The sequence below is a fragment of the Corella eumyota genome, chromosome 6, assembly GCF_963082875.1.
Source record: "Corella eumyota chromosome 6, kaCorEumy4.1, whole genome shotgun sequence".
Classification (NCBI taxonomy): Eukaryota; Metazoa; Chordata; class Ascidiacea; order Phlebobranchia; family Corellidae; genus Corella; species Corella eumyota.
In genome coordinates this window covers 14,286,595-14,312,082 of record NC_137495.1, presented here as the reverse complement: position 1 = coordinate 14,312,082, position 25,488 = coordinate 14,286,595, and the positions used below count along the sequence as shown (strand labels likewise).

At 33.9% G+C, this 25,488-nt stretch overlaps 2 protein-coding genes across 2 annotated transcripts; both read right to left on the bottom strand.

The window, feature by feature from the left end:
• Positions 1-518: 518 nt before the first annotated feature.
• On the bottom strand, positions 519-25,285 carry LOC145755927 (uncharacterized). The gene is made up of 10 exons (XM_082572157.1): positions 25,065-25,285; positions 24,198-24,350; positions 23,717-23,736; positions 23,313-23,369; positions 22,325-22,426; positions 21,896-22,051; positions 21,229-21,351; positions 20,939-21,136; positions 1,206-1,403; positions 519-580 (listed from the first exon to the last, which is right to left on the bottom strand). The coding sequence occupies exons 1-10, from the start codon at positions 25,283-25,285 to the stop codon at positions 519-521; spliced, it is 1,290 nt and encodes a 429-aa protein (XP_082428283.1).
• Positions 4,288-6,052, bottom strand: LOC145755518 (palmitoyltransferase ZDHHC3-like). The gene is made up of 3 exons (XM_082571761.1): positions 5,437-6,052; positions 4,805-4,958; positions 4,288-4,374 (listed from the first exon to the last, which is right to left on the bottom strand). The coding sequence occupies exons 1-2, from the start codon at positions 5,559-5,561 to the stop codon at positions 4,847-4,849; spliced, it is 237 nt and encodes a 78-aa protein (XP_082427887.1). The 5' UTR covers positions 5,562-6,052; the 3' UTR covers positions 4,288-4,374; positions 4,805-4,846.
• Positions 25,286-25,488: the final 203 nt, after the last annotated feature.

The following is a 25,488-nucleotide window of genomic DNA, read 5'->3' as shown; positions in this document are numbered from 1 at the left end:
TCGATTGCGCGAACTAAACATAGAGTTACCCAGTTTCGAGTTGCATTTAGCAGTTTGGGATAATATATATTATAATTGCCCGGTAGTTATGCTGCTGAATAAGTGCTGGCTCAGCAGAAGTTTATACCGTTTATAGCACTTTACTCGAGGGCGCTACAGCATAAGAGCAGTGACTACACCACGCTGCCAAATGTTTAATAATTACCAATAATTATTATTTTTTTAAATTAATTAAACCCCCCCCCCAAAAAAATTGTCCTGTTGCTAGGACATCGAACTAAAATTAAAAGCAACAAAATGTAAATAATTTAAAAACCAAACCAACTTTTAAATAACAAAATTTTAAGTTAATTTTATTACATTTTAAAGCAGTTAGTTATCCCATACCAAACAACTTGGTAGTTTACATTAAACTGAGTATTGTCAACATGGTGGTGTCAGCTAAATATGACGCAAAACCTGATGACGAATATTTATTTAAATTGTAAGCGAATATGTTATAAGGTTGTTGAACTTGGTTAATCATTTATAATATCGATAAATGAAACTCGGTAAATACAGCTAGGACAAATATTGATGGCTGAATAACAGGAAGTTCTATTGATGGCTGAATAACATATACGATCACCATTTTGATCGGCACATACCTTTAATAAATTGCATTTTCGAAAAATAATCTCAAAAAATAGATGATATCAATTTTATAGATTTCTAAAATTTTAAAAGAAGTAACAAAAACAAAATATATTTCAGAAATATAAAACAATAATAATTTCTCATAAAATATGGAGTAATTATAAAGTAAGAGAATACAAAATCTTAAAAGTAATAAAAACTGTAAAATTAACATTATTTAAATTTCTGTTTAGTTAATATAAATTAGAAAATAAAAACAGCAAGAATGGCAACAAATAATTTAGGAACTAAAATAACTCACTAGTATAATATTAAAAATAACTTTAAAAAAATTTTGGCAAAAAATTATAAAAAAAATTTCACTAATAAATATTTAATAAAATTAAAATATTGTCATGATAAAATTTTTTAAACTTATAAATGTTTAACATAATTTAAATATTTTTTTTTAATTTAAAGTTTCGTTTTATTAACTATCGCTTCACAAACAAATATACCTCCATGTTCAGGTCGTAAAGTCGACCTTCCTACATCGAGGATAAACAATTATAAAGAAAAAAAAAACTTACTAGCCAAGTAAAATCCTGGGTAAACGATGTACAGTGCTTCCCTGAAACCTAAAACTTTGATCATAGGTGGTACTATAAGAGGGGCATTCCCTCCAATATTATTGATTACAAAAATAAACATAGCGATCGCTGTCGCGCGTGACTGGGCAGGAAAGAACTCAACCAAAACAGTGAACAAAACTCCGAACCACATTTCCGCTGTGTTTTAAATAAAATTTGATTACAATAAAGTCATCTCAAAACTGGGTCGGGGTAACTGTTCTCTTAAAAAAATATGAAACTATTTACCGAATAAATAAGCTCCAAAGAGCGAAATAAAAGCATAAGGCGGAGAAAAGTAAAGAGTTCCCGCCGCTAGAGGGCAGGCTATTGCTTGACTAACGACCAAAACCCACAATCTTGTTCGTACACCTAAAAAATTTGATTTGAAATTAAACCCAAAAAATGGAATATTTCTAAATACAAATCTACAAAATTTGTGTTATATTAATAACACCGCCAATTTACATATAATGGGACATTTATATTAACCCCCTTACACCCCATCCCTTCTCTGAAAATAAAACTGTTTTATTGTACTTATTTATCTTTAACGTGGGAAGGTCGAATGCACAACCTAAACATAGAGTAACATCAGCTACCCCGACCCGGTCTCAAGTTGACAGTTTGGAATATTATAATTGCTCAATAATTAAGCTGCTGATTAAGTGCTGGCTCAGCAGAAGTTAATATAGTTTATAGCGCCTTACTCATGGGTGCTACAGCATGAAAGCAGTGGGGATCGAACAACAGAACTTATGTAGTAAAGACAAGGGTTTTGACCACTACACCATGCTGCCAACCTTCAATTTATGTCAAAATTTTCAGATAATGCCGTTTTCAAAACTATTTTAGAAAAATGTCCATTCAGTAAAATCGATTTTTAATAATATGATCAAAATAAAGATTACCGTATTTAGAAGCGAGTAAATCGGACAAAATTCCACCAGTGATTATCCCAATCGTTCCACCAACGATGGAAGTTAAACTCATCCACAACCCCACCTCTGTGCCGGGGTAATATTGATCAAAATATAACTGACTGTTGTAAGACCAACAAAAACTTGCTGAAAATATTAAAATTTGATTTAGATTTTGTTCTCGATGTGGGAAGGTCGACTTCATGACCTGAACATAGATGAATATTTGTTACCCCGACCCAGTCCTGAGTTACCTTTAGCAGTTTGGGATATTATTATTTTTTTTGTATATATCTTTATCCTCGATGTGGGAAAGTCGAATGCGCGACTTAAACATAGAATAACACAAGCTACTCCGACCCAGTCTCGAGTTGCCATTGGCAGTTTGGGATATTATAGATTATAATTGCACGATAATTAAGCTGCTGATTAAGTACTGGCTCAGCAGGAGTTTATAGCTCCTTACTCAAAAGCACTACAGCACGAGAGCAGAAGAGTTCGAACCAAAGACCTCATGTAGTAAAGCAAAGTGATTTGACCACTACAGTATGTAGGGTGAGGTTTAAAGTTTGATTCCCAGTAGCGGCATGTTGAAGCACCGACTAAGGATTTTATTGCATAAATATAAAACTCACCAGAATGTCTGAATGAAGCCCCAACCAGTAACAATAAGATAGTTGGAGATTTGATAAATAATTTGAAAGTTGTCAAAATTGATTTTAACACCGACTGCTTTTCTAAATAATAAAATTTATAGCCAGGTTTATAAATAGCTTAGTTAAAAATATAGTTTGCAAAATAGGCCAAATAACTTTTAAACATTTCTCCAAAAAAATAAGAAATTTTACGGCAGACTTAAAAAATACAATTCTTATAATGAAAACGGCAGGATGGTGTAGTGGTAAGAACACTTGCTACACCACCATGAGGTCGTGGGTTCAATCCCCACTGCTCTCATGTGGTAGCACCCTTAAGTAAGGCGATATAAAAAAGTATAAACTCCTGCTGAGCCAACACTTAATCAGCAGCATAATTATCAGACAAATATATTTAATAATATCCCAAACTGCTAAAGGCAACTCGAGACTGGGTCGGGGTAACTAATGTTACTCTATGTTTAGGTCATGAGATCGACCTTCCCACATCGAGGATAAATAAATCCAAAAAACAGTTTCATTTATTAAACATTTTATCAAAAGTATTAAATACCAAAGTCTAACTCTTATTTGTTATTCTCTTCAGCTTGTTCTATAATTTTACGTTCTGGTTCTTTGACAGAGAAATATAAAATAATCGCCATAATTATGCCTGGAGCTCCAGCTATAAAGTAACACCAACGCCAGCTCTAAGAAAAAATTAACAAAAGATTGGTTAAAAATTAATTTAAATTAATTTTGTTTTTTTAGAGGTTGATTTGATAGAAAAACCTAAAAATAAATCGTTCAAAAAAAGGGTAGGCTACTACGTTATGAGAGTAGTGGGAATCGAACCCAGGTCCTCATGTAGTGATGCCAAGTGTTCTGACTACTACACCATGCTGCCGGTCAAAAATATTTAAAAAATTTTCACCATTCCAAGAATGTTGGCGTCAGTCACATAATTTCCAACAGCAAATGCCAAACCATATCCAAAATAAATCCCAAAGTTGAAAAAACTCATCGCAAAAGCTCGAACTTTCTGTGAGAAAATGTCGGCCACCAAACTTGAGGTAAGAGGAGTACAGGCCGACTCTCTGAGAAAAAAGTTTTAGGTTTTTAAGAAAATTTATTATACATACAAAACAAAAAAATATGATATTATTAAGGTTTGTTAAGACCCTATAGCATAAGAGCAGTGGGAATTGAACACAGGACCTCATGTAGTAATGCCAAGTGCTCTTACCACTACAGCATGCTTCACCCACAAATTTAGTAATGACGCTAAGTGACATTCTCGTTCGCTAATGACGTTTAAATAACGCGATTGTTAACTTAACGAGTTTTGTGATGCTGCCCCTTGTCAAAAACTGCCCAACTTTAAAGGGGGGTAATGTTTAATTATTAGAAAAATGGTGTTTTTAACGTAATGTCAGTTAATTGTTACTCAACTTACCATGGACAATGGTGGTCCATCCTTCTGATACAACGGCGACATATTTTGCAGTGGTGAGCTCTCGGGGGTCGGTAACTTTCGCACCGCTGGCACACAGTCCAATCCTGGCTGCTGCTAGACTAAAATATTAATTCCTCTTTAGTTTCAGTGACTTTAAATAAAGAATTATAGGCAGAGCTGAATCTAGCCATGAGAACAACATGAACAAAAACAAATTAATTTAAACTAGGCATGATTTTAATGCAGAATTTTCTTTTAAATAATAAAAAACTTTTGTAATACTTAATTTTAGTGACGTCAATATTACAAAAAAACATAAAACTCATATGAACTTCTGATAAGCCAACACTTAATCAGCAGCTTAATTATTAAGAAATTATATTCTATAATATCCCAAACTACTAAAGTCAACTCGAGACCGGGTCACAGTAACAGTTGTTAATGTTTTGGCTGTAAAGTCGACTTTCCCACATCGAGGATAAAGATATATAAAAATAATTAACGGTGAAGTTAATTTTATTGAATATTTTAAATTCGAAAAAATTTAACCTGATCTTTAGAGTTCATTCTGACATCAGAGAAATCGAGGCCTCAGATTGGTAGAGGAACAATGCCAGGATCAGAAAACACAGATCTACTATGAGCAAACAACAATGCTAAAACAACCATGTTGAACATTACAGCATGAAATGGGCCCCATAAACTAAAAAATTAATGTTTTTTTTATTGTTACAGTGAATGGGACAACCTGTATAAACTTTATTTTTGAAATTTAAGTTGAACAACATTATTTTTTGGTTTATTTATTTATCCTCGATGTGGGAAGGTCGAATACGCGACCTAAACATAGAGTAACATTAGTTACCCCGACCCATTATCAAGTTGCCTGTGGCACTTTGGGATATTATAAATTATAATTGTTCGATATTATGCTGCTGATTAAGTGCTGACTCAGCAGGAGTTCATACCGTTTACAGCACTCACTTAAGAACGCTACAGCATGAGATCAGTTGAGATTGAACCCAGGACTTCTTGTAGTGAACATTGTACTTAAAATTAGTTTTTTCCTTTTACAATAAAAGTATTTACGTGATTCGAAAAATGACAAAAAAATTAAAACATAAATTATAATATTTATATTTTAAAAAAATCCAATTTATTAATAAGCAATACAAACCAACCTTCCCAACCTTCCAGATTGTGATGTCATAACAATGTGTTGTATGATCACATAATCAGCATAAATCACTAAAAAGTACGTGAAAATAACACAAAAAATACCACATGGGTCTTTATGGAACACCATTACATGAGTTTTCTGAAAAAAAACAATTTTATTAAAATTTTACCCATTCAAGATCGGATTTTTTTGTATATATCTTTATCCTCAATGTGGTAAGGTCGAATGCGCGACTTAAACATAGAGTAACATCAGCTACTCCGACCCAGTCTCGAGTTGCCTGTTGCCTGTGACAGTTTGGGATATTATAGATTATATTTGCCCGACAAACTGCTGATTAAGTGCTGGCTCAACAGAAGTTTATAGCAGCTTACTAAAGGGCGCTACAGCATGAGAGCAGTGGGAATTAAACCTAGGACTTCATGTTCTCTGCGCATATCAAGCATTAACATTTTTAAGACACCCATTTAACAAGATTTTTTATTTAGTACTAAAATGAATGCGGAACAGACGGAATATACAAGGAAAGATAAGGGTAAGGTTATAGAAATTCCGCCCTTTCCGCATTCATAAACTTGGTGGCCGACCCTTATAGAGCTCTGAACTTTAAAGTGTTTATTTACTTTACTACGTTAACAAATTTCTTTATTTCAGAATAAATTCTAAAAACTTGCAAAAAAATTATTAAAAATCGAGAATTTCGTTTACGGAAATAATTAACGGAAAGAAACGTGGAATCCCAGCGCTTCCAACTTTTTTAACATCATTAACATAAAAAGTAACTGCTCATAAAAAGTATCTGCTCATAAAGTATCTGCTCATAACGACTTTTTACCTAAATTTAGGTAGAGCTGACATTTAGGAAAGATATATAACATATTTAGAGCATGAGATTTTCTTAAAATAGCATTTCAAGGCACAAGATTTTAGTAAAAGGTTATTAAAAAGTTAACTCAGGACATGAGTTCTTTTTTCATAATGATGCACACTATAAGGCTAATAATAAAGATGCTACAACATGCCATCAGTGGGAATCAAACTAAAAACCTCACGTTTTTACCTTAGGATACTATTACATGCCATCAGTGGGAATCAAACTAAGGACCTCAGGTTCTTACTTAAAGATGCTACAACATGCCATCAGTGGGAATTAAACTAAGGACCTCAGGTTCTTACTTAAAGATGCTACAACATGCTATCAGTGGGGTTGAAACTAAGGACCTCAGGTTCTACTTAAAGATGCTACAACATGCCATCAGTGGGAATCAAACTAAGGACCTCAAGTTCTTACCTTAGGATACTATTACATGCCATCAGTGGGAATCAAACTAAAGACCTCAGGTTCTTACTTAAAGATCCTACAACATGCTATCAGTGGGGTTCAAACTAAGGACCTCAGGTTCTACTTAAAGATACTATAACATGCCATCAGTGGGAATCAAACTAAGGACCTCAGGTTCTTACTTAAAGATACTACAACATGCTATCAGTGGGATTCAAACTAAGGACCTCAGGTTCTACTTAAAGATGCTACAACATGCCAGCAGTGGGAATCAAACTAAGAACCTCAGGTTCGTACTTAAAGATCCTACAACATGCCATCAGTGGGAATCAAACTAAGGACCTCAGGTTCTTACTTGAAGATCCTACAACATGCCATCAGTGAAAATCAAACTAAGAACCTTAGGTTCTTACTTAAAGACCCTACAACATGCCATCAATGAAAATCAAACTAAGGACCTTAGGTCTTACTTAAAGATGCTACAACATGCCATCAGTAAAAATCAAACTAAGAACCTCAGGTTCTTACTTAAAGATCCTACAACATGCCATCAGTGAAAATCAAACTAAGAACCTTAGGTTTTTACTTAAAGATCCTACAACATGCCATCAGTGGGAATCAAACTAAGGACCTCAGGTTCTACTTAAAGATACTATAACATGCCATCAGTGGGAATCAAACTAAGAACCTCAGGTTCTTACTTAAAGGTCCTACAACATGCCATCAGTGAAAATCAAACTAAGGACCTTGGGTCTTACTTAAAGATGCTACAACATGCCATCAGTGAAAATCAAATTAAGAACCTCAGGTTCTTACTTAAAGATCCTACAACATGCCATCAGTGAAAATCAAACTAAGGACCTTGGGTCTTACTTAAAGATGCTACAACATGCCATCAGTGAAAATCAAACTAAGAACCTCAGGTTCTTACTTAAAGATCCTACAACATGCCATCAGTGAAAATCAAACTAAGAACCTCAGGTTCTTACTTAAAGATCCTACAACATGCCATCAGTGGGAATCAAACTAAGAACCTCAGGTTCTTACTTAAAGATGATACAACATGCCATCAGTGAAAATCAAACTAAGGACCTCAGGTTCTTACTTAAAGATCCTACAACATGCCATCATTGAAAATCAAACTAAGGACCTTGGGTCTTACTTAAAGATGCTACAACATGCCATCAGTGAAAATCAAACTAAGAACCTCAGGTTCTTACTTAAAGATCCTACAACATGCCATCAGTGGGAATCAAATTAAGAACCTCAGGTTCTTACTTAAAGATGATACAACATGCCATCAGTGAAAATCAAACTAAGAACCTCAGGTTCTTACTTAAAGATCTTACAACATGCCATCAGTGAAAATCAAACTAAGAACCTCAGGTTCTTACTTAAAGATCCTACAACATGCCATCAGTGGGAATCAAACTAAGAACCTCAGGTTCTTACTTAAAGATGATACAACATGCCATCAGTGAAAATCAAACTAAGGACCTCAGGTTCTTACTTAAAGATCCTACAACATGCCATCAGTGGGAATCAAACTAAGAACCTCAGGTTCTTACTTAAAGATTATACAACATGCCATCAGTGGGAATCAAACTAAGAACCTCAGGTTCTTACTTAAAGATCCTACAACATGCCATCAGTGAAAATCAAACTAAGGACCTTAGGTTCTTACTTAAAGATCCTACAACATGCCATCAGTGGGAATCAAACTAAGGACCTCAGGTCTTACTTAAAGATCCTACAACATGTCATCAGTGGGAATCAAACTAAGGACCTCAGGTCTTACTTAAAGATCCTACAACATGCCATCAGTGGGAATCAAACTAAAAACCTCAGATTCTTACTTAAAGATCCTACAACATGCCATCAGTGGGAATCAAACTAAGAACCTCAGGTTCTTACTTAAAGATCCTACAACATGCCATCAGTGAAAATCAAACTAAGAACCTCAGGTTCTTACTTAAAGATCCTACAACATGCCATCAGTGGGAATCAAACTAAGAACCTCAGGTTCTTACTTAAAGATGATACAACATGCCATCAGTGAAAATCAAACTAAGGACCTCAGGTTCTTAATTAAAGATCCTACAACATGCTATCATTGAAAATCAAACTAAGGACCTTGGGTCTTACTTAAAGATGCTACAACATGCCATCAGTGAAAATCAAACTAAGAACCTCAGGTTCTTACTTAAAGATCCTACAACATGCCATCAGTAGGAATCAAACTAAGGACCTCAGGTCTTACTTAAAGATCCTACAACATGCCATTAGTGGGAATCAAACTAAGGACCTCAGGTTCTTACTTAAAGATACTACAACATGCCATCAGTGAAAATCAAACTAAGGACCTCGGGTTCTTACTTAAAGATGCTACAACATGCCATCAGTGAAAATCAAACTAAGGACCTCAGGTTCTTACTTAAAGATCCTACAACATGCCATCAGTGGGAATCAAACTAAGGACCTCAGATTCGTACTTAAAGATCCTACAACATGCCATCAGTGGGAATCAAACTAAGGACCTCAGGTTCTTACTTGAAGATCCTACAACATGCCATCAGTGAAAATCAAACTAAGAACCTTAGGTTCTTACTTAAAGATCCTACAACATGCCATCAGTGAAAATTAAACTAAGGACCTTAGGTCTTACTTAAAGATGCTACAACATGCCATCAGTGAAAATCAAACTAAGAACCTCAGGTTCTTACTTAAAGATCCTACAACATGCCATCAGTGAAAATCAAACTAAGAACCTTAGGTTTTTACTTAAAGATCCTACAACATGCCATCAGTGGGAATCAAACTAAGGACCTCAGGTTCTACTTAAAGATACTATAACATGCCATCAGTGGGAATCAAACTAAGAACCTCAGGTTCTTACTTAAAGATCCTACAACATGCCATCAGTGAAAATCAAACTAAGGACCTTAGGTTCTTACTTAAAGATCCTACAACATGCCATCAGTGAAAATCAAACTAAGGACCTTGGGTCTTACTTAAAGATGCTACAACATGCCATCAGTGGGAATCAAACTAAGAACCTCAGGTTCTTACTTAAAGATGATACAACATGCCATCAGTGAAAATCAAACTAAGGACCTCAGGTTCTTACTTAAAGATCCTACAACATGCCATCAGTGAAAATCAAACTAAGGACCTTGGGTCTTACTTAAAGATGCTACAACATGCCATCAGTGAAAATCAAACTAAGAACCTCAGGTTCTTACTTAAAGATCCTACAACATGCCATCAGTGGGAATCAAACTAAGAACCTCAGGTTCTTACTTAAAGATGATACAACATGCCATCAGTGAAAATCAAACTAAGGACCTCAGGTTCTTACTTAAAGATCCTACAACATGCCATCAGTGGGAATCAAACTAAGAACCTCAGGTTCTTACTTAAAGATTATACAACATGCCATCAGTGGGAATCAAACTAAGAACTTCAGGTTCTTACTTAAAGATCCTACAACATGCCATCAGTGGGAATCAAACTAAGGACCTCAGGTCTTACTTAAAGATCCTACAACATGCCATCAGTGGAAATCAAACTAAGGACCTCAGGTCTTACTTAAAGATCCTACAACATGCCATCAGTGAAAATCAAACTAAGGACCTTAGGTTCTTACTTAAAGATCCTACAACATGCCATCAGTGGGAATCAAACTAAGGACCTCAGGTCTTACTTAAAGATCCTACAACATGTCATCAGTGGGAATCAAACTAAGGACCTCAGGTCTTACTTAAAGATCCTACAACATGCCATCAGTGGGAATCAAACTAAAAACCTCAGATTCTTACTTAAAGATCCTACAACATGCCATCAGTGGGAATCAAACTAAGAACCTCAGGTTCTTACTTAAAGATCCTACAACATGCCAGCAGTGGGAATCAAACTAAGGACCTTAGGTTCTTACTTAAAGATGCTACAACATGCCATCAGTGAAAATCAAACTAAGGACCTCAGGTTCTTACTTAAAGATCCTACAACATGCCATCAGTGAAAATCAAACTAAGGACCTCAGGTTCTTACTTAAAGATCCTACAACATGCCAGCAGTGGGAATCAAACTAAGGACCTCAGGTTCTACATTAAAGATCCTACAACATGCCATCAGTGGGAATCAAACTAAGGACCTCAGGTCTTACTTAAAGATCCTACAACATGCCATCAGTGGGAATCAAACTAAGGACCTCAGGTCTTACTTAAAGATCCTACAACATGCCATCAGTGGGAATCAAACTAAGGACCTCAGGTCTTACTTAAAGATCCTACAACTTGCCATCAGTGGGAATCAAACTAAGGACTTCAGGTCTTACTTAAAGATCCTACAACATGCCATTAGTGGGAATCAAACTAAGGACCTCAGGTTCTTACTTAAAGATACTACAACATGCCATCAGTGAAAATCAAACTAAGGACCTCGGGTTCTTACTTAAAGATGCTACAACATGCCATCAGTGAAAATCAAACTAAGGACCTCAGGTTCTTACTTAAAGATCCTACAACATGCCATCAGTGGGAATCAAACTAAGGACCTCAGGTCTTACTTAAAGATCCTACAACATGCCATCAGTGGGAATCAAACTAAGGACCTCAGGTCTTACTTAAAGATGCTACAACATGCCATCAGTGAGAATCAAACTAAGGACCTCAGGTTTTACTTAAAGATCCTACAACATGCCATCAGTGGGAATCAAACTAACAACCTTAGGTTCTTACTTAAAGAGATCCTACAACATGCCATCAGTGGGAATCAAACTAAGGACCTTAGGTTCTTACTTAAAGATGCTACAACATGCCATCAGTAAAAATCAAACTAAGGACCTCAGGTTCTTACTTAAAGATCCTACAACATGCCATCAGTGAAAATCAAACTAAGGACCTCAGGTTCTTACTTAAAGATCCTACAACATGCTATCAGTGGGAATCAAACTAAGGACCTCAGGTTCTACATTAAAGATCCTACAACATGCCATCAGTGGGAATCAAACTAAGGACCTCAGGTCTTACTTAAAGATCCTACAACATGCCATCAGTGGGAATCAAACCAAGGACCTCAGGTCTTACTTAAAGATCCTACAAAATGCCATCAGTGGGAATCATGCAAGAATATGAAGCGAATTTTATTAATTACAAACTGTTTTTAGTTGTTGGTTGTTTACTTGAATATAAAATTCTGGCTAATTCTTACGGAAATAAACTCAGAATTTCAGTAATGTCTAAATCCATGTTTATTAAGTGGCGTCCGTTCAGCAGAACGGAATTGCTTAACTGTTTAAAACAAACATTTGCATTTAATAAAAAGCAGAAATGAATCGTTGGAAAAATAATTCAATACTAGAAAAACGAGGTTAGAGTTCCCATGTGAAAAGAGTTGTTAAATAACCCGCAAATTCGATAAACAAGTTATAGTTAAAAGCATTGAAACTTATTATTTAAATAGGGAGGAAAAATACGTCAAAGCTTGTCAGCAAATAAATAACAATTCCATTTCAAATCAACATCAAAAACTGTTTGTTTATAAAATTAAAAGTTAGCTTATGCGGATTTATCCAAAATAAGTTACAATTGTGGCACTAATAGGGCCAATACCTTCTTTGTTTGACCCAGTTACACCGATGTAGCTAATTGTTTGCTTGCTGGTCCGCAAATCAGTAGTAATCGTAACAGCACTTACTTTTTGTTCAATCTCGTCTTCTAATCCTTCCCACATCTCTGTTTTAGGAGCAGGTAGTATTGTGCGAGATGGTATTTCAAACCTGGGCTCTAGAACTTTCATAAGATCTCCAAAACCTTCGTCATTTAAAACCTTTCGTCAATGAAAATAGCTGCAAATTTTTAGTATTATAACTTCTTTTGTTGCCTGGACAGCCACTTGAAATAACTAATTTGCATTTATTACACATTGTTTTACTTTCACTATCTTTGATTACAGTCTTTACTAAATATTAGACCTACGATTTGACATCGCAGTAACTGTTCACTTGAAAATAGGAAATTTAAACATTACTACTATAGACTTTGTTACATTATGTTTATTCACACATTTAATAAACCCAACTATTACAGCCTTAACATTTTAGTACATTTACAGAATTTTATTTTTTGTAAGATTTAATTAATATAACACGGATTATTTGTTCAAATTATAAAATTAATTAGTTAACAAGTTTTAATATAGTACATAACTAATGAATTTTAATTAACAACTAGGAATTAAAATAATTAACCGAAAGAAATATGTGATTACTAGCAAGATAAAAGCTCCATGCGAAGAAAGGGATTACCATACCAGGTTTGTGGATACAATCGAACATAGCGAGCTCTTATAGGTTGAGGAAAGTTGTTCAACTTGTGACCATTTCCATCTTCGTTACCAACAAAGACCTTTAAAAGATTTAATATCATATTTAACATAATAATATTCAGGTTTAAGATATTAATTATTTCAATTTTATAACTTTTTTAATCGCGCGTTGTTCATCGCTTCACATTTAACTTAAAGGGACTGCAACTAGCAAAATTAAAATGTTTATAAAGGGCATTGTGACGTGTTTGCCAGCCCCTGATTACAATCTAAATGGCTTATGTCCTGCCCAAAAGTTACTGATTTTTGCTATTTTAAATAAAAAAATGTTACGACGGTGCTTAAATTTAAGTTATCGACTTTATATTTAGGTTGTGCATAATTTAAGCTTAAGCATTCGTGTTGACACTGTTTTTAGGGAGCTAGAACAGCGTCCATAGCAACGTGATATAAATACGTTCCATGTCTTGCAAAAAAACAGTTTTATGGACAAAAAAAAAAAATTAAAATGTTTTATCCTGCATCCTGCAGGATTTAAAAAAACATCAATATTGCAATATTGGACATGTTTCAATAAAAAAACGTTTTTTCAGCCAAACAACGAGTTTTTTCAGCCAAAAAACAAAAGACCGAGTACAAACATAAGAAAAGCTCACATAATTATTTTCACACCGGTTCGCGGGATTTTTACAATGTCAATTTTTAAAATTACAAAACTTTAGATTAATAAAAAATTTAAAACTGTCGCAGACCTTTTATTGTTACACGACGCATAATTAAGTTTTGTAACAAGCTATGACGTCACAAAACAATTAGAATAGGGATTGTTTAAACAATGGTTTGCTTGGTTATTATCATCTAGCTTGTAAACAACACACAACTTTTAAAAACAAGTTTTGGTGATTGTAATTGAAACAAATAAACTTTTTAAATTAATTAAGACCAATTAATTAAAAACTGTTTCTAAACTTTAAAAATTTAAACAAAATAAATTTTCGTTTTAAATTTAAGCTTACCAGATCATTTCCATTATTTTGGATGAACTGCATATCTGATGTACTGGACCCATAAGATATCTTAAAGCTGGTGACCCGATTATTACCATTGTAATTTCCTTGTGTCACAACCCCTGTCACTCGAGTTGATATCTTGAGGTCAATTTGGATCCATTCCCCAACCCTGACTATTAATTAAAACAATGTTAATGTTTATTTTCCACTAATTACAAAAGTTGTGAAACTTTATTGTAAGATAGAAAATAATTCCAACAACTCACATTGTTTAGGATACCAACCCCTGGTATGAGCATCCAACCTTGCTTTATGTGGTAAGTACCTGCTGTCATAATAAGAACTAGCTGTGATGTCACTATCCGGTATTCTTCCATCTTTTAACCCAAGTCCACATACACTAACTATAAATATTTATGTTTATTTAGAATTAATCTTATAAGTTGGCATGATTTAGCTTAACTCTCAAATACTTAAATTGTAAAATTAAATATTACAAAATGTTTATAAATTGTTATATTGTCTGCTTACTGTTAGAACCTCGTAACTCAAAATTTGACAACAAATATACATTTAGCGGAATTTAAAAAATGATTTTATTTGTAATTAAAAAAATAACTTTTTACTAAAATATCATTTGATTTTTAAACTTTAAATAACCTTGTATTTGAAGTAAAAAGATCGAGTGGTTAAAGTTTTGTTAACATACAAATGTTGTTTAATTAAAACTGGTTGCGATTTAAAAAACACCGAAAATTTTAATTTATAAACAGAAGAAATTTCAGCAGATATTAAAAAATACAAATTCTAAAAGCTGCGTTTTCTTGGGCACAGATTCCATAAGACATTTTAAGTTATTTAAATTAAAAGTTTATTTAATTAAAACTGACATAATAACTAAACATCGTTTGTTAATACAATAACTAAATATCTATGATAAAATTAATTTTACAGATCAGTTTTAGCACTTTAAAAATGCCACTGTATTAAGTATACTTGTTTATATAAGGAACAATGTTAATAAACCATACAAAATATACTTGCAAGGTTTAAAAAGTTAATTAATTGTCTTAAGATTGTTTTTATTTAAGTTTTGAGGTTCTACCAGTAAGATGATATTATTTAACAAATATAAAGTAACCAAAATACCTGCTTTATCAGGAAAAACTCGTTTTATTACTGCAACAATTTCATCATGACACGAACACTCTCCAGTAGCCCCAATTGCCCCAATTTCACCCCTTGAACCTTTTTCACCTTTCTCCCCAGCTGGGCCAAGCTTGCCTGGTCTCCCTTGGGTTGATCTTAGCTCCCTGAAAGCGGGACTATCGGGGCTTGCATTAAAACAAACTTTGTTTTTTCTGGATGCAGCTAAGCATAACCAGAAGCACAAAAACATAAATATTTTCAAACTCATTTCGGCAAGTTTTAAGTTACAATTGTTTTAATCTAAACTCATTTAACAAGCTAGTTATATTTATTTTATTAATATTTATCACAAATAATTGAAAATAACTTTCCGTCTGTTCCGACATTTTTGTATCAAAACACGCAGGTACCAAAACGCACCAAAAATTATATCTTGATTAATTTTCAAATCGACTGTAATTTAAAATTAATTAAAAACTTTTTAAACGAGATGTGACGACACTATGACGTAACAATAATAGCAACGCTGCATTAAAATACTTATTCGAATTGTTGTCTAACAAGATTTGACGCTATAGTTTAATTGTGATGTCATAATCTACTAAAGTAACGACAAAGCCCGCTATAGTTTAATTGTGATGTCATAATCTACCAAAGTAACAACATAGCCCGCTATAGTTAAATTGTGATGTCATAATCTACTAAAGTGACGTTAAAGCCCGCTATCGGAGCCGCAAAGCGAGTCAGCTATTGTGACATGCAACGAGGTTTCCCATAACAGCGTTAAAAGTGTGAAACGTTTCAAGATTGTGCCAGTTAAAGTGTGGGGCAACAACCAAAGTAATTTTGTGAACGCTTTTCTGGATGACGGTTCAGATACAAGTATTTGTACTGCAAGCCTTGCAAAGAAATTAGAAGGAGACAAAAGAACACACCGAGCTTTATACAGCAAATTAAGTAACTAGTCATGGGAGCCGAGTTGACTCACTGTATGTAAAGGAGGTCAAACCGAATCGATTATTGTTGAAAGGCTTTTGGTACTTGATCATATTGTCAATATAGGTGACAGCATTACAACCAAGAAAGTGGCAAACATGTATCCGCATCTGCGTGACCTGAAGTTTCCTGAACTTAAAACAAAATCGGTGGAGCTACTTCTGGGAAACAATGTTCACGATGCATTCAGGGTTTCTGAATGGCGTTACGGCAAAAAGTGCCTGCATAAGGCGTTGGGTTGGCCGTTGTTTGGCTCAGACCATAACCCAAGAAAATCCTCCCAACGAACTAATGTTAACTTTATGCATGAGCCTGAACAAGTATCGACATCATGCAACAAAATTTTAGATGTTTTTTTCGAGCAATTTTCACGACCTTGATTGTGCGCAAAAGAGCGAAATGTCATTAAACGACAAAAGTACGTTGAAATTATGAACAAAACAGTGTGGCAAAATGGCTGACACTATGAAATTGGATTACTCTGGAAAAAAGAATATATTAAACTTTTAACGAATAGAAAAATGGCACTTCAAAGGCTACAATCTTTGAAGAAGAAGTTTATTGCTAACCCTAAAACTTTTAGCCAATATAGGAAAGAAATCGATGAATATGTAAAATAAGGACATGGGACTGTATTGGCTGATAGGAATTGTGTAAACGATATAACGTGGTATAAACCACACCACTGTACAGGCTCTAAGTTCATTATAGTGTTTGATTGTGCTGCAAACTCTGCGTTGTTTCTTTAAATGACGTTTTATTACAGGGACTTTACTAACAGCCTCGTGGAAGTGCTTTTACGATCTGGTTCCAGAACAATATATTAACACTTGGAATAATTGGCTTAACACTCTTGTTGATTAAGAGAACATTAGTATACCCAGATGTTTTAAACCTTAATATTGATTATGGTTGTATTTAGTTTTATCGCTGAAAGAATTGAAGCCCGGTTTTAGTCAAATGCAATATGTACGTTGGTAGCAGGCTACGTAATTCAACCGTCCCTCTAATCAACAAACATCCGATGATTCTTCCATCAAACCAGGTTGTAACCGAGCTCATTGTAACAAAGTATCATGGCATGGGCATTCGGGAACAATCCATGTCTTGTCCGCCATTGATGGCTGAGGTGGAACGAATTTTAAACAGCAGACCTCTGCCAAAGTATGTTGCTGAACAATGGACAACGACCTGCCTCCAGACACGTATGTCAAGGAAGACAGTTACAGACGACCTTGGATGTTCTACTTCTTGCTGATCAATTTTGGGGGAGATTGACAAAGGAGTATTTGACTTTGTTACAATTGCAACAAAAGTGGCTTCAACCGATGAGGAATTTCACGGTTGGCGACGTGGTCCGTTAATGAGAACGCGAAAAGAGGACTCTGGCCTAAAGGGATCATCAAGAAGTTAGACAAGAACGGGAGTGTGCGCCGTGTCCAGGTGCGCACTGCATATGCTACCTTAACCTGAGACAAAATTTGCCTTCTAGAAGGGGTCGCATAAATTCTGTATTTTCCATGTTTTTTTTGTTTACGCCTGCCTCACAGTTTTCTTCTTTACACATTTTAAAAAAAGAAATATTTAAAAAATTAACATATATATTTATCTTAACAACCGGTTAAAACTTTTTTAACTATTATACTTTTCGCCAAATTTCATTTTAAATATCGGTAAAATATGTTCTTGCGTTAAAAGTATACGCGGGCTTAACGCTGCAGGCTCCCCGCAGTTTAATAAAAAATTTCGCAGGCCGAAAGCTATTAGTCGTAAAATTTTGCAGGCCAGAAGCACCCGTCTTTAATCCGTTTATAAAAAGGTTTTTGAAACAAAAATCTTAAAAAAAAAAAATAATATTCTAAAAACTTACATATATGTCTTTAACGTAACAACCAATAAAAACTTTTATATATACTGTACTTTATGCAAAATTTTATTTTGAATATCGGTAAAATATGGTCTTACGCTGACTTTATTCACGGGAATTTCATCGCCGACTCCCCGCCGTTTTTTTGCAGGACAAATCTTCTGGCAACTCTTTAAACGTTTTATTCTTTGTGTTTTTGTATATAAATTTATATACATTAACACGGGCAATAACTAATAACATATTTATGCACATTCTTCAGTGTAAAAAATAGAAATACGGCCCTATTTCGCAAAATACGTGATATCATAATGCATCGTCTTGCGTCACCTAAAAGCGCGCGCTTATTTTTTTATAGGTTTTAGTTTGTAAAATTTAAAAATAAATTGACACGGGAAAAGAAAGATAACATGTTCTTGCACATTATTCTTTAAAAAAACTATTAATTTACTGCTTATTTTATTTCAAATACTGTCTAAAAAACTGTATAGGAATACGCGAAAATAAAATTTTTCGCGGTAATTAAAATGCGAAATCCCCGCTGTTCTAAAAAAAATCTTCGGGCTAAAGTGTCTGGTTACCTTTTTGGCCAGTTCGCTGGACGTAAAAACTCATAAAAAAGTAAGGCTGAAGTAAGGTTTAACATACAGTTAGACTTTCGCTTCCATACTAAATTTGTTGATTAAATACTTTGTAGTTTGTGTTTCGTGTCATATAGTTTGTGTCGCATTTTTGTTTTAATAAAGTGTGGCCTTCTTATCGATGCCCATCTTTACAGCGTACTCTATTGGGGTTTAATAATTGTTTAAGCCATAGTAGGAGTTTATTAGATCCTACATTATTCAAGATATAAACTGCAGTCAACTAATCAAAAATTTTCGCCAGATTCATCTCGCGGTGCTGCGATTTTTTAAAATTATTCCTCCTTTCTAGTTATATAGCCCATGAACCACCTCTGTTATCTACACTTCAAAGATAAAATATATTCTGACAACAACCTTACGTTAAAATAAAATTAAAATGTACGACCCTGAGCCCCACTGTTTAAAAATAAGTTTTGTTTATAAATTCTGGTATTTTTTCGTACAGTTATTCTATAACTATCTTAACCACTTCAGCCTAGCAATCAAAATGCGATCCCAGCAAAAGAACACTCGTTTATAAATGCTGATTTGAAACAGGTAGAAAAAGGCAATCTTTAAATTAAGGAGAATTAGTCACAAGTTTTTTTTGAATATATCTTTATCCTCGATGTGGGAAGGTCGATTGCGCGAACTAAACATAGAGTTACCCAGTTTCGAGTTGCATTTAGCAGTTTGGGATAATATATATTATAATTGCCCGGTAGTTATGCTGCTGAATAAGTGCTGGCTCAGCAGAAGTTTATACCGTTTATAGCACTTTACTCGAGGGCGCTACAGCATAAGAGCAGTGGGGATTGAACCCACGACCTCTTGGTGGTGTAGCAAATGTTCTTACCACTACACCACGCTGCCAAATGTTTAATAATTACCAATAATTATTATTTTTTTAAATTAATTAAACCCCCACCCAAAAAAAATTGTCCTGTTGCTAGGACATCGAACTAAAATTAAAAGCAACAAAATGTAAATAATTTAAAAACCAAACCAACTTTTAAATAACGAAATTTTAAGTTAATTTTATTACATTTTAAAGCAGTTAGTTATCCCATACCAAACAAATTGGTAGTTTACATTAAACTGAGTATTGTCAACATGGTGGTGTCAGCTAAATATGACGCAAAACCTGATGACGAATATTTAATTAAATTGTAAGCGAATATGTTATAAGGTTGTTGAACTTGGTTAATCATTTATAATATCGATAAATGAAACTCGGTAAATACAGCTAGGACAAATATTGATGGCTGAATAACAGGAAGTTCTATTGATGGCTGAATAACATATACGATCACCATTTTGATCGGCACATACCTTTAATAAATTGCATTTTCGAAAAATAATCTCAAAAAATAGATGATATCAATTTTATAAATTTCTAAAATTTTAAAAGAAGTAACAAAAACAAAATATATTTCAGAAATATAAAACAATAATAATTTCTCATAAAATATGGAGTAACTATAAAGTAAGGGAATACAAAATCTTAAAAGTAATAAAAACTGTAAAATTAACATTACTTAAATTTCTGTTTAGTTGATATAAATTAGAAAATAAAAACAGCAAGAATGGCAACAAATAATTTAGGAACTAAAATAACTCACTAGTATAATATTAAAAATAACTTTAAAAAAATTTTCGAAAAAAATTATAAAAAAATTTCACTAATAAATATTTAATAAAATTAAAATATTGTCATGATAAAATTTTTTAAATTTATAAATGTTTAACATAATTCAAAAACTTTTTTTTTTAATTTAAAGTTTCGTTTTATTAACTATCGCTTCACTTTCTTCACAATTATTCGCTTCAATGCTCATGTGCGGTGAACCACGCAGAAGAGAAATTTGAGTCAACAAAAAGAAAAAAGAACCTGAAATTAGAAAAAAGTTTTCGTAAAACTAACTAAAAAAAGGGTTTAAAAATCAAACTATATAAACCATTAAAATATTATTTAAAAAACTTGGCTTTGCTGCATGAGGTCCTGGGTTCGATTCCCACTGCTCTTGAGCTGTAACTTTATTAAGTAAGGTGCTATAAACGATATAAACTCTTGCTAAGCCAGCACTTAATCAGCAGCATAATTATCAGACTATTATAATCTATAATATCCCAAACTGCCACAGGCAACTCGAGACTAGGTCTGAGTAACAAATATACCTCCATGTTTAGGTCGTAAAGTCGACCTTCCTACATCGAGGATAAACAATTATAAAGAAAAAAAAACTTACTAGCCAAGTAAAATCCTGGGTAAACGATGTACAGTGCTTCCCTGAAACCTAAAACTTTGATCATAGGTGGTACTATAAGAGGGGCATTCCCTCCGATATTATTGATCACAAAAATAAACATAGCGATCGCTGTCGCGCGTGACTGGGCAGGAAAAAACTCAACCAAAACAGTGAACAAAACTCCAAACCACATTTCCGCTGTGTTTTAAATCAAATTTGATTACAATAAAGTCATCTCGAAACTGGGTCGAGGTAACTGTTGTTACTCTTAAAAAAAAAGAAATATTTACCGAATAAATAAGCTCCAAAGAGCGAAATGAAAGCATAAGGCGGAGAAAAGTAAAGCGTTCCTGCCGCTAGAGGGCAGGCTATTGCTCGACTAACGACCAAAACCCACAATCTTGTTCGTACACCTAAAAAAATTTGATTTAAAATTAAACCCCCAAAAAAATGAAATATTTCTAAATACAAATCTACAAAATTTTTGTTATATTAATAATACTGCCAATTTACACATAATGGGACATTTATATTAACCCCCTTATACCCTATCCCTTCTCTGAAAATAAAACTGTTTTATTGTACTTATTTATCTTTAACGTGGGAAGGTCGAATGCACAACCTAAACATAGAGTAACATCAGTTACCCCGAGCCGGTCTCAAGTTGACAGTTTGGGATATTATAATTGCTCAATAATTAAGCTGCTGATTAAGTGCTGACTCAGCAGAAGTTAATATCGTTTATAGCGCCTTACTCATGGGTGCTACAGCATGGAAGCAGTGGGGATCGAACAACAGAACTTATGTAGTAAAGACAAGGGTTTTGACCACTACACCTCGCTGCCAACCTTTAATTTATGTCAAAATTTTCAGATAATGCCGTTTTCGAAAACTATTTTAGAAAAATGTCCATTCAGTAAAATCAATTTTTAATAAGATGATCAAAATAAAGATTACCGTATTTAGAAGCGAGTAAATCGGACAAAATTCCACCAGTGATTATCCCAATCGTTCCACCAACGATGGAAGTTAAACTCATCCACAACCCCACCTCTGTGCCGGGGTAATATTGATCAAAATATAACTGACTGTTGTAAGACCAACAAAAACTTGCTGAAAAAATTAAAATTTGATTTAGATTTTGTTATCCTCGATGTGGGAAGGTCGACTTCATGACCTGAACATAGATGAATATTTGTTACCCCGACCCAGTCTCGAGTTGCCTGTGGTAGTTTAAGAGCAGAAGGGATCGAACCACAGACCTCATGTAGTAAAGCCAAGTGATCCCACCACTACAGTATGTAGGGTGAGGTTTGAAGCTTGATTCCCAGTACCGGCATGTTGAAGCACCGACTAAGGATTTTATTCATAAATATAAAAACTCACCAGAATGTCTGAATGAAGCCCCAACCAGTAACAATAAGATAGTTGGAGATTTGATAAATAATTTGAAAGCTGTCAAAATTGATTTCAACACCGACTGCTTTTCTAAACAAGAAAATTTATAGCCAGGTTTATAAATAGCTTAGTTAAAAATATAGTTTGCAAAATAGGCCAAATAACTTTTAAACATTTCTCCAAAATAAAGAGAAATTTTACGACAGACTTAAAAAATACAATTTTTATAATGAAAATGGCAGGATGGTGTAGTGGTAAGAACAGTTGCTACACCACACATAAGGTCGTGAGTTCAATCCCCACTGCTCTCATGCTGTAGCACCCTTAAGTAAGGTGTTATAAACGGTGTGAACACCTGCTGAGCCAACACTTAATCAGCAGATTAATTATCGGACAAATATATTGAATAATATCCCAAACTGCCAAAGTCAACTCTATGTTTAGGTCATGAGATCGACCTTCTCACCTCGAGGATAAAGAATTACAGAAAACGGTTCATTTATTAAACATTTTATCAAAAGTATTAAATACCAAAGCCTGTCTCATATTTGTTATTCTCTTCAGCTTGTTCTATAATTTTACGTTCTGGTTCTTTGACAGAGAAATATAAAATAATCGCCATAATTATGCCTGGAGCTCCAGCTATAAAGTAACACCAACGCCAGCTCTAAGAAAAAATTGGTTAAAAATTAATTTAAATTAATTTTGTTTTTTTAGAGGTTGATTTGATAGAAAAACCTAAAAATAAATTGTTCAAAAAAAGGGTAGGCTACTACGTTATAAGAGAAGTGGGAATCGAACCCAGGTCCTCATGTAGTAAAGCCAAGTGTTCTGACTACTACACCGCACTGCCGGTCAAAAATATTTTCACCATTCCAAGAATGTTGGCGTCAGTCACATAATTTCCAACAGCAAATGCCAAACCATATCCAAAATAAATCCCAAAGTTGAAAAAACTCATCGCAAAAGCTCAAACTTTCTGTGAGAAAATGTCGGCCACCAAACTTGAGGTAAGAGGAGTACAGGCCGATCTCTGAGAAAAAAGTTTTAGGTTTTTAAGAGAATTTATTATACATACAAAACAAAAAAATATGATATTATTAAGGTTTGTTAAGACCCTATAGCATAAGAGCAGTGGGAATTGAACACAGGACCTCATGTAGTGATGCCAAGTGCTCTTACCACTACACCATGCTTCACCCACAAATTAAGTTAAAAATATTAACTGGTACAAAAAATTTTTTTTTTTTTTGAAAAATATTTTTTTACTGAAACAAACTTTAAACTCACCCTGCCCCGAAGCCAACTCTCAGCAAGCTAACAACCAATAAGTGTCGGCAAATCCAGTGGTAAAAGTCATTACCAAGTAAAAGAAAACACTTGCAGATAATATCTGGATTCTAAACCATAAAATAAAAAGAGTTTTATAAAAGTTAATTCAAAATTTAAATAATTAAAAAGCAAAATAAATAAAAAAAAGGTTTTAAGAGATTTTAGGTTTGCATAGAAAATGGAGTTACTGACATTTTACCAAAAACTATATGCCCAAAACCACCATTTTTCTAACAATAGCACATTTTCTATTAACTCTTTTTTACTCAATAAAAAATTCTCTTTAATTTCTAAAAAAAATTAATCCTCATAGCTCTCATGCTGTTGCGCTATAAACAGTTTAATCTCCTGCTAAGCCAACACTTAATCAGCAGCATAATTATTGGGCAATTAAAATCTATAATATCTCAAACTGTTGAAGGCAACTTGAGACTGGGTCGGAGTAAATGATGTTACTTTATGTTTATGTCGTGAAGTTGACCTTTCCACATCGAGGATAAATTAATATAAAAAATAGTTGGTAATCAACCTGTTATATTTATCGCCAACAATTCCCATTACAACTCCCATAACAGTAAAAATGGCAATAAATATTGGACCAGCAAGAACTTGGTATTCTATTCCCTGGCCTGAGTAATTCCATTCACAATATATCGTTCCATTCAATCCCATGAGATTACATCTAAAAATTAAGATTATTAATAATTTACTTTATTAGTTAGCATGTTGTAGCATCGTTAAGTAAGACGTGAGATCCTGGGTTTGATTCCCACTGCTGGCATGTTATAGCATCCTTTAATAAGAACTAAGATCCTGGGTTTGATTTCCACTGATGGCATGTTTAAGCAAATTTAAGTTAGCTTTAGAATTTATGGATATTATTAAATATATTTTACAGTCATTAATCTGCTGATAATTGTCGTAGCAAAAGTTTATATTAATAATGGCGACTTACTTAAAAAAGCTACAGTATGGAAGCAGTGGGGATCAAACCCAGAACCTAGTTTAGTGAAGCCAAGTGTCTTACCACTACACTATGCCGTCGATAGTTAAATTTATTTACAATTAAACCTTTTGAAACTGGAAATAAAACAGTCAATATATATAAGATAGTACTAAAATACAGAATTCAAAAAGTTTAGGGTGCGGAAAATAGTAAGGGGGCATATGTAAACGTTAACAAAAAATAACGGAATTGCCAAAGGGCAAAATTTTTATATTTTTCCCTATCATCCCTCAGTCCTAAATAAATACCGACTTTATCCCACAGTGAAATACAAAATTTCCGTTCCATCCCACATTCTGCAAATTTTTGTTAATGTTTACCTTTAGTATTGCTTAATATAGACCTAAGAAAATAAAATAATATTAGCATGCAAAATTAACAACTACTCACTGTGTTGAATTCTTCACATCTCTGCATTTTGTGTTTGACAGTTTTTCAACATTTATGTCCAAGGTCAAACAAGCCATGTCTCCAAAATGAACGTCCTGTGCCATTTCCTTTGAGGTGACACCGATCATAAAATGACCCAACTCTCCAAACCCATAACACAACATTAGGATTGTTATACAATACCAATGATACATAGGCTCCCCTTTAAATGTTTTAACCATTTTGAAATTGTTTTCCTATTGTTAAAGTAAACTGAATTTAAATTCTGTTAAAATATATTTTTACATTTATTAATTAGTGATGCGGAAAGGTCGACTTGACAACTTAAAAAAATCTCCAAGTTTATTCGGCCTTACTTAAGAGCGTTACAGCATGAAAGCCCAGTCTGGAAAGTGGGGCAGTTTTCGACAAGATCTCGTGCGTG